At 39.5% G+C, this 10,459-nt stretch overlaps 1 protein-coding gene across 1 annotated transcript; it reads right to left on the reverse strand.

Annotated features, from left to right (window-relative positions):
- Positions 1-2,241: 2,241 nt before the first annotated feature.
- On the reverse strand, positions 2,242-7,577 carry C6H5orf46 (chromosome 6 C5orf46 homolog). The gene is made up of 2 exons (XM_005558172.4): positions 7,471-7,577; positions 2,242-2,457 (listed from the first exon to the last, which is right to left on the reverse strand). Exons 1-2 carry the CDS (start codon positions 7,538-7,540, stop codon positions 2,297-2,299), a joined length of 231 nt encoding a protein of 76 aa, XP_005558229.3. The 5' UTR covers positions 7,541-7,577; the 3' UTR covers positions 2,242-2,296.
- Positions 7,578-10,459: the final 2,882 nt, after the last annotated feature.

Consider the following 10,459-nt stretch of genomic DNA (forward strand, 5'->3'; position numbering starts at 1 on the left):
GAACAGGGAATTATGGGTATGCCTTAGGTCCTGGCTCTACCACCCGCAGATTTATCTCTTGAGCAGACATTGCTGTGTCTTTGAGCAAAGATCCTTCAGGATTTCTCAGTCAGATTGAGGTAGATGGGCTTTAGGTCTCATCTGCAATGTATCTTTCCTTAATTAATGAATTCAAGTGCCTGACACTATATGGCAGGTACTGTGCTCTTGCAACCAGTCAGGTGATCTGGTCTCTACTTTCACTTAGCTACTTGATTAAAAATGAATAAGTCATTTCAGATGATAACAAACATTATGACACTGTAACAAGGTAAAGTGAGAGAATAACAGGCAGTGGGAATGGAAGAAGACAGTATTAACAAGAATGATCATAGAATAGTTTCTGAGGAAGTGACTTTGAGATTAGCTGCAGGCCCAAGAACTAGTCATGAGAAAACGGGAGTATTTTAGAAAGGAGAGAGAGCAAGGGAAGAGAGACTGAGATGGTAATAATTTTTAGCAACAGAAAGAAGGCCATTTACTCAGACTATAACGAGGGAAAGGGAAATCAGAAGATGAAGGGCCATTTCTGAGCCTAGAGTGGACAGCAATTCTTTAGCATATCACAGAGTCAACTCTTACGGTTAACACAGAGAAAAATGTCCTATTTTATACTTGCAAAATTCCCTAGGGAAAGAATGAAAAGAATTATTAGTGTTCTAACTCCTTGCTTTGCTGTATGAATGTAACAATACTAATTCAACTGGAGCCTAATCTTTAGTTTGTATCGAATGGGTGGTGCTCCTATTGTTGGCCTATGGCTTTCCTTCTTGTTTACATTAACAATCTTGGAAAGATAACAGTTGCAAAAGCACCCACAATAGGAAATGTAGCAATTCTAAAAAGCACCTGTGAGTTTTAACTATTTGTGGAGAAGGATTGCCTGTAGAACACTGCCCAATCAGATGACAATCTATCCCTTTAAGCAGATGAGAGATTACAAAACCCCTGATTACTCCTACACGGAAGTGTTTCTTAATCTGCTATTGGTTAAAGACCCCTTTGAGAATCTAATAGAAGTCATAAACACTTTCCCCAGGAAAATGCAAACAAACAAACAAACAAAAAAAACAAAAAAACCACACACACTGACACAAAATATTAATAAAAATGTAAAGGCTTTCTGGAACTTTAAGGCCCATCCATGCAGCCTAGAACACCTGATCAAGGCATGAGTTTCGAAAATTTCTGTATATCAGAATTACCTGAAAAGCTTGTTGAAAACCATATCCATGGCCTTGTCCCCAGAAAAATGCAAAATGGGATGCAGAAATCAGCATTTTAAAAAATAAATTCCCCCCAAGGGATTCTGTAACAGGTGGATAGACCACACCTAGTGAAACTCGGCTTGAGGATCTATATGGGGGAAAATTAGAGAGCAGAGGCTTAGAGCGGTGGAAACTGAAAGCACCTGGAAATTCAGAAGAGTGAATTTCCTCCTGGAGCACTGAAATTCGGGGGATTAATATTGGAGAATAAAGCATACAGTGAGGTAATAGTGTCAAATCGAAACTACGTAGGCAAAAATAACATGTATTGGGAATTAGACACAGGCTTGGAAGCACGCAGAGCACATTGGGAAGACTCTGGGATTGGTGATCAGCCCGAAGGCAGTCCCTCATGATGAAACCAACACTCATGCTGAGAGGTTCTCTCGTTTGTCTCTAAAGAGAGGTTATCTACTGTCTCTGCTAACCTTCTTGAGCTACTCAAGCTAGAAAATATAGGCAGCATTCATCACACCTGTCACTAGCGAGCGTATCACTACCTCTTATCTTCATCACATAATCACAGTGCTTACCTGGGGTGGGCCATCTATTATTTTAACTTTACAGTTAAAATATGAGCAAATAGAGGCCTTCAGAGTGGGAAGGCCTTGTTCAAGACCACCTAGTAAAATAGCACCTGAGTTAGAATCAGAACTTGGCTTTTCATTCCTTACTCTAGTGCTCTTCCTCCTCCCTATTTGGTCCTGAGATTAATCTAGTGCTCTTCCTCCTCCCTATTTGGTCCTGAGATTAAAAAAAAAAAAAAATCCCATATGGAAACACTTGATGGGAATGTGCTTTCCCCCAAAAAGTTCAGGGCAGTGAATTCAGATGCAAAGTATATTTTAAGTAGGGCAACATTTTTCAATGAAAAATAACACATTTACTGGTGCCACAAATTATGTTTTTCATATATTTTAATGCCATGTGGTCATTGTGTGGTCATTATGAAGAGAGAACTGAACAAAAAGCAACGTTTGTCTCAGTGCTTACGTGCTCCTGGACATGGAGCGGAGGATGAACTCAACTGCATTCTCAATGATCTCTGTGCCCAGGAGGTTTAGGAATTTGGGGAAGTCTGGCTTTGGGTCTTTGCCTGAGTTGTCTGGCTTGTCGTCTGGCTTGTCGTCTGGCTTGTCTGGTTTGTCGTCTGAAAAACAGAACAGAATCTCAGAGGTGATTCTCAGCAACAAAGAAGGAAGTCTCCTTTCCGTGTGGGGAACTCTTGGGATTCTTTCTGACCCACTCACTAATTTCATAGCCTTATATGGTTATATTCATCGAACATTTAATGCCTGTCTGGATAAAATCTTCACATGCATTATCTCATTTATTTGTAAAAACAAACAAATAGACCGACTGATATTGATACTTAGGTAGACACTGGCACTGCCTTGTGAGTGAGAAAAACAAAGTTCCCAGAAGCTAACTACTTATCTCAGAGTTAAACAGATAGTAAGTGCCAGTGCCAGGACTGACATACAAAATGTCTGCTTTTCCATAGGATCTCCATGCCCATTGTAATAATAATATTAAAGATAAATTATCAACTGGGTGAGGTGGCTCATGCCTGTAATCCCAGCACTTTGGGAGGGCGAGATGGGAGAATTGCTTGAGGACAGGAATTTGAGACCCTTCTGGGTAACATAGTGAGACTTCCATCTCTACAAAAAGTAAAAAGTAGCCAGGTGTGATGGTGCACACCTGTAATCCCAGCTACTTGGGAGGCTGAGGCAGGAGGATCTCTTGAGCCCAGAAGAAGGGACTATAGTGCGCCATGATTGTTCCACTGCACTCCAAGCCTGGGTAACAGAGTGAGACCCTGTCTCTAAGAAATAAAATAGATAAATAAAAATGAAACATTTGTTGAGTACATGTCTAAGATGATCTACATGGATTGTCTTATTTTATCATAGCAACTCTACAAGGTAGGAACAATTATCCCAATTTAAAGGTAAAGAAATATAATTTGAGAGATGTTTAGAAACTGGTTGAAAGTCGCAGTTAGTAAGTGGCAGAAATACAATTCAAACCCATGTCAGTTTGGCATTAAAACTTGGATTCTAAAGTACTCTATGATGAGCTGCACAGTCTTTGATGGAAAAGTTATACAGTTTGCACTTCTTTTAGAAGATTCAAAATAGTATAACAACAATGATGACAAAGAAATTCTATCACTTGCATATCACCTAGTAGTTTCGTAAATAGTGATTTTACAAATGTTGTGTAATTTTACCCCCTGAGCAACCTTAAACAGAGTATGCATTTTTTTAATCTCACTGAACTGAGAAAGTGAAAAGATTAAGTGGCTTACGGAAGACCTCACAGAGAGTAAGAAAAATGCTGAGACGACGACTGCAGGCCTCTTACACTAGATTCTTTTTTTTTTTTTTTTTTTTTTTTTGAGACAAAGTTTCACTCTGTTGACAGGCACAATCTCTTGCAGTGGCACAATCTTGGCTCACTGCAACCTCCATCTCCCAGGTTCAAGTGATTCTCCTGTCTCAGCCTCCCGAGTAGCTGGGACTACAGGCGCTCTCCACCACACCTGGCTAATTTTTTTGTATTTTTAGTAGAGACGGGGTTTCACCATGTTGGCCAGGATGGTCTCGATCTCTTGACCTCGTGATCCATCTGCCTCGGCCTCCCAAAGTGCTGGGATTACAGGCGTGAGCTACCACGCCCGGCCCTCTTACACTAGATTCTTAACCACCCGTTGGAATGAGGGCCAAGGATCCAGAGTGAGGTCGATTACATTCAAGATCCCTTGTGGGCTTTTTGACTTTGCTTGGTTGTCTTTATTCTCAGGAGATGAGAAGAGATGGAATAGTAACAGTAGCTACATGTGATCTCCCCTCTGAGCGCTGGTCACAGGATAAAGTGGGACCTTTATTTTTTAAGTTTACTGTACCCTGACAAGTAATGTTACCAGACTGGGTAAATAAAAATACAGGATGCCTAGTTAAATTTAAATTTCAGATAAACAACAAATGCTTTTCTAGTACTATAAGAATGATCCATGCAGTAATTAGGACACACTGATGCTACTGGTACTATAAGAATGATCCATGCAGTAATTAGGATACACTGATGCTAAAAGATTATTCATTGTTTATCAGAAATCCAAATCTAACTCTGTTTCTTGTATTTTATCTGGCAACCTCAGCACAAGTTTTAACTCAAGAAGTCCCAACTTCTAGACAATGTACCCCTGACTTTGGATAAAAGAGATGTAACTACCTTTTGTGTGGAGGCTGTCAAATTACGTCAAAAACTTTACATCTATATTATATCCTAAAATGAAAACTATCAGTGAAAAAGATTGGCAGACAATTCTAGGAGCATTTATTGTTTACTACGACACAACTAAAGATTTGATAGAAGCACCAGTTTGGGACTTATAACCAAAATCAATATACTAATCATTACCTATTCATATATCCGATTATTGGTTCCTTCATTCAAAAAGTATTTTTGATGCTACTTTTTTAATGTTTTATTTTTGAAACAGGGCTTCACTCTCTCGCCCAGGCTGGAGGGCAGTGAAATGATTATGACTCACTGCAGCCTCAACCTCCTGGGGTCTAGAGATCCTCCCACCTCAGCCTCCTGAGTAGCAGGGACTACAGGCATATGCCACCACAGTTGGCTAATTCTTATATTTTGTGTAGAGACGGGGTTTCGCCATGTTGCCCAGGCTGGTCTCGAACTCCTGGGCTTGAGTGATCTGCCCACATCAGCCTCCAGAAATGCTGGGATTACAGGTGTGAGCCATCGTGCCTGGCCCGAGCCTACTATTTTGTGCATAGTTATGCTAGAAGTCAAGGTAAAAAAAAAAGACAACTACAGATATGACCTTCACATAAAGTGCTGGGCAACCTAGGTACTCAGAAGGATTGGTTTGTTTTTATTGTGGGAAGTAGGTGGAAGCAGAACTCATGTGTAAGCTGCCTATTGTGCAGGTACTGCACCTGTGCTTTCAGCACATGCCTTAATCGTCATTCAGCTCAGTAGTGGTATCACAGTTACAGGAGAGAAGACAGATGCTCAGGAAAATTAAATGACTCACCTGAAATCACTCATCTAGAAAGTGGCTGACCCAGGGTTTGAACCTAATTTTTTCTTAACTCCACAAAGCACATTATTCACATTGTATAATACAACCTCCAAACAATTGTTCTGTAAAGACACTTGCCAAGGGCAAAGCAGTAATTTCTTGCATGAAAGATGAGATATTTTCTCCTGTTTTTCTATCTGGCTACTTGCAAAATAAATTCTATTGACTTGTTATTTTAATATGACACTAAAAGCTGGCTTTTCAAGATGCAAGAAGCCTGGGATTGGAGTGGGTGGAAATCAAAATCTTGGCCTTAGCTTGTGAACCCCATATATATATTGAGAGGTATTAAAGTGTGATGGATTGCATGTTCTGGAGTTTTATAGACCTGTCGGATTCCTGCCTTTAACAAAAAATTAGCCATGTAACCCTGCACACAGTGCTTAACTTTGCTATCTCTCAGTTTCCTCACATGTTGTCAGGATTGAGAGATATTTTACATAATATACATACACACCCACATATATCTATATCATATATACATACGTATATCATATATATACCACTTATCACAGTACTAATCCCAAGGTAAACTTACCTTATATAAATAAATAATAAATGAAAGAATAAATAAATAAATAAATGTTCTGTGTTTTATTGTTACTACTACTAATAATAGCAACAAAATGATTTATAATTCACTTTCTCCTCTAGTGCTTTAGAAGATAATATAAATTTTAAAAATGCTATTAAAATATCAAGCAATTTATATCCTAGAAACAAATCTTCAAAGCCAATAGTTTAATATTTCCTTTTTTCAAGTATTATATGGGATAGCCTTTATTTACAGTAACTACCTCGTTGAGTTTCTTAGTGAATGTGAACATAATGTTCTTAACAAACAGTATTGCTGATATTTGTACAGTTTTAATAGTTTGCAAAGTAATTATAAAAGCTTATTCATTTGACCTGGCAAAGTTGATAGTTATCCCATTTTACAGATAAAAAAACCGAGGTTCAAAGCAGTGAACGGATTTAACCAGTTTCAGAGTCTATAAGAGACAGGGTGGCGAATGGTCTTGGTATCAGATCTCACCTTTCACTTCACTGTAGTGATTTCTTTAGGAGTAGAATGGACCTAATAATCTCCCTGGCCATATCTAGAGTAATTCTGTTGTAATGTCTGCCTGTGTGTTGTTCAGCCAAGTTACATTCAAAGGATTCTTTTACTAAATGTTTGCACTCTCTCTATTTTCTGGTCTCTCATTCTGAATGGAGCTCACAGTCTTTTGCAGACAAACAATAAATTAATTAATGAGAAGGCAGCATACAGCATGAGCTTCCATGTGCTTGGAAAAGGTGGGAAAGAAGTAGTTGCTCGATAATAGTAGAAACAATCTAGGAACTTAGGTTTCACTCCCAGGTGCCACTTCCACCTGTATGTATGCTCAAGTAACTTGCCCTCTGCAAGCTGAGTTTATTAACCTGTAAAAAGGAAAATGACAAAACTGTACATGTTTACATCATTGGATTACTGTGAGAACCAAATGAGACTGTACATGACAACAATAGCAGGTAATATTTATTGCATGCTTATTATGAACCAGGTACTCTTCCAATTTGTTTCATTCCTTTTATTGAATTTTCATGATAACTTTATGAGAAAGTTAAATGTCCCCATTTATATGTGAGGCCTAGAGAGATTGAATAGCATTCCTAAAGTCACATTTCTGGTTAGTGGTAGAGCCAGGTCTAGGAGTTGTATTCCAGAGTACATATTCTTCACCATTGAATATCATTAGATATAATTATCAAAAAATAAATGCCAGTCAGCTGCCATGGAATTTATACTAGGATAGTGTCGTTATATCATAAGCACATAAAAAATTTCAAACTTCATACATCCACTGAAAATAGAGGTTAGGTTTTTATTAAAATCCTACTATCTTTGTGTTAGAAGATATACCTCTTGTCTCCCAGGCCAGTGCTCTTTCTGCAGTGCCCAAAGACCCCTTCTTTCTTTTATGTTCTGAATCAGTGCCACCAGCTTTCTCTAGTCACTGCTAACTACTGAACAATTCGTGGGCTGTGATCAGAAGCACTTACCTGCATAGCAGGTCAGGATTAAGACAAGCAGTCCCAGGACAACTGTCAGGCGAAGTACTGAGACAGCCATTCTGGTAGCACTGGGTATTGGTGCAGATAAATTGTTCAGATACATCTGAAACGTTGCTCCATTTATAAGGCATAGATACGTGACATCATCTGCTTTGGAATTTAGATTGTTGCACAAGATGTCTGCACAGCTTGCTTTCAGATGTGTTCTAATGAGCCATGCCCTATCATTCAAACCAAACATTTTTCAAGTAGGGAAAGAAAAACCCTCTTGATTTCAAACATTTGTATCTATAAAGGGTTCTGGAGTGAATCTCTTGAGGCTAGTTTCAAGGCCAGCATTGATAATTAGAGGGATATCAGGTAGAATTACTCATCAATGCCAAGCAGCAGGCAACAAATCAGATTGGCAAGGCAAGCCTACTGCCTCCCTGTACACTGTGTGCCTTCCCTCATGCTCTGGGACAATCCCTTGTTCCCACATGGGCAAGCCCTTTCGCACCCCATCCTTCTGCTCTTGTTCTTCCTTATTCCTCAGATACCCTCCTCCTCGTCTCTCTTTGGTTCACTCCTATGTATTCCTTAGTTCAAATGGCCCTTCTTTGTGAAACCTTCATGATAACCACTCCACCCTTATCCAGGCGGAGTTTGTTACTTCATCATCTGTCCTACAGCACACTTGACCCCATTGTATAAGAACTAAGTGTTGGCCGGGCGCGGTAGCTCACACCTATAATCCCGGCACTTTGGGAGGCCGAGGTGGGCGAATTGCGAGGTCAGGAGTTCGAGACCATCCTGACCAACTTGGTGAAAACCCCGTCTCTACTAAAAATAGAAAAAATTAGCTGGGCATAGTGGCAGATGCCTGTAATCCCAGCTACTCAGGAGGCTGAGGCAGGAGAATCACTTGAACCTGGGAGGTGGAGATTGCAGTGAGCCGAGATCACAACACTGCAATCTAGCCTGGGTGACAGAGTGAGACTCTGTCTCAAAACAAACAAACAAACAACAACAACAACAAAACTGTCTTATTTATTTAACTTTTATTTTTCTCTTTTTTTCCCATCAACTTTTACTTTTATTTGAAGTTCCGGGCTACACATGTAGCCAGCAGGAATGTACAGGTTTGTTACATAGGTAAACATGTGCCATGATGATTTGCTGCACAGATCAACCTGTCACCTAGGTTTTTTTTTTGTTTTTTGTTTGTTTGTTTGTTTTTCTTTGAGACCGAGTCTCGCTCTGTTGCCAGGCTGGAGTGCAGTGGCACGATCTCGGTTCACTGCAACCTCCGACTCCCTGGTTCAAGGGATTCTCCTGCCTCAGCCTCCTGAGTAGCTGGGACTACAGGCATGCGCCACCATGCCCAGCTAATTTTTGTATTTTTAATAGAGACGGAGTTTCGCCATATTGGCCAGAATGATCTCAATCTCCTGTCCTCGTGATCTGCCCGCTTCGGCCTTCCAAAGTGTTGGGATTACAGGCGTGAGCCACCTTGCCCGGCTGGCACCCAGGTGTTAAGCCCAGCATCCATTAGCTATTCTTCCTGTTGTTCTCTTTCCCCTTGAAACCCTGACAGGCCCCAGTGTGTGTTACTCCCCCAAATGTGTCCATGTGTCCTCACAGGAGAACTAAGTGTTTTAATAGCTCTCTTCTGTTTCAGCTTGCGGATCTATTTATTTGTTTATTGGCAAAATATTGTACATATTCATGGTGTACAATATGATGTTTTGAAATATGCATATATTGTGCAAAGGCTATATCTGGCTATTTAATACACAGATTACTCATACTTATGTTTTTTTGTGTGGTGAGAACACTTAAAATCTGCTCTCTTAGCAATTTTCAAGTATATACTACAATGTTATTAACTATAGCCATCGTGATGTACAATAGATGTCTCAAACTTATTCCTCCTGTTTAGCTCAAATTTTGTATCTTTTAACCAACATCTCCCCAATCCCTCCCACTACCCAACTCCCAGTCTCTGGTAACTATCATTCTACCCTCTGCCTGTGTGAGTTCATCTTGTTTAGAGTCAGCATGTAAATGAGATCATGTGGTATGTATTTGTCTGTCTTTGTCTTTCAGTGCCTGGTTTATTTCAAGTAACATAATGTCCTCCAGGTTCAACTGTGTTGCAAATGATAGGATTTCCTTCTTTATTAAGGTTGTATAGTAAATAGTATTCCAGTGTATACATATCATAGTTTCTTTCTCTATTCACCTGTTGATGGACACTTAGGCTGATTCCTAGCCTGCGGGTCTCAAGAGAAGAATGTTTTATTATTTCTGGATCCTCATGGAGCCTGCTCTGTTGCTTGGTCATGGTCTCACCTTTGGCTTCACCTCCTCTAAAAGTTTGTTCTGGTTTTTCCAAACAGAGATAGGTGACCCTCTGGGGTACCTGCTAAGTCTCTGTTTAAATGTCTTTACCAATAGGCTATAGGCTTCTCGAAGGCAAAACTATCTTTTTTAGAGTTGAATACATATTACCCGAGGCACATGGCAAATATTAAAAAAAAAAACAAAACAAAACAAAACGAAAAAACAGAAGAAGAAGAAAAAAATAATTTGGCAATTGATTAAGACCAATCTTCTCCCCTACTGCCAGACTCCATTGCCGTGGTCTCTATACCCACACCCGTCACCATGGTTCCCCTTGAATAAAGTCTACCTCACCGTCTTTTTTTTTTAAAAAAGAAAAATAATTAACTGGATTAAATATATTTGCACTTGGTGAAACAGAATGTTGAATTTGAGATGCTGCTATGTATTTCAGGTGTAAAATAATCTTCCTTTGCAATACACACAAGAGAATAAAGTTTGGTTCAAGTCTAGATTATACTGGCTGTCCTGAGGAATGCTATAAATTCAGTTAATTGGAATGTGGACTTGGGAATACTTAAACTTATTGATTTATCAATGCTTATACTTTGCATGTATCAGAAGACCATTTTATAAATGGGAAAATTAACTA

This window comes from Macaca fascicularis, chromosome 6 (assembly GCF_037993035.2).
Source record: "Macaca fascicularis isolate 582-1 chromosome 6, T2T-MFA8v1.1".
In the NCBI taxonomy this organism is placed as follows: domain Eukaryota; kingdom Metazoa; phylum Chordata; class Mammalia; order Primates; family Cercopithecidae; genus Macaca; species Macaca fascicularis.

Bases quoted from the DNA above. Each gene is read 5' to 3' on its own strand.
- C6H5orf46 (XM_005558172.4), bottom strand. From the start codon at position 7,540: ATGGCTGTCTCAGTACTTCGCCTGACAGTTGTCCTGGGACTGCTTGTC. The intron at 2,458-7,470 runs GTAAGTGCTTCT...TCTGTTTTTCAG, and splicing joins AATCCTGACCTGCTATGCAG to ACGACAAACCAGACAAGCCA.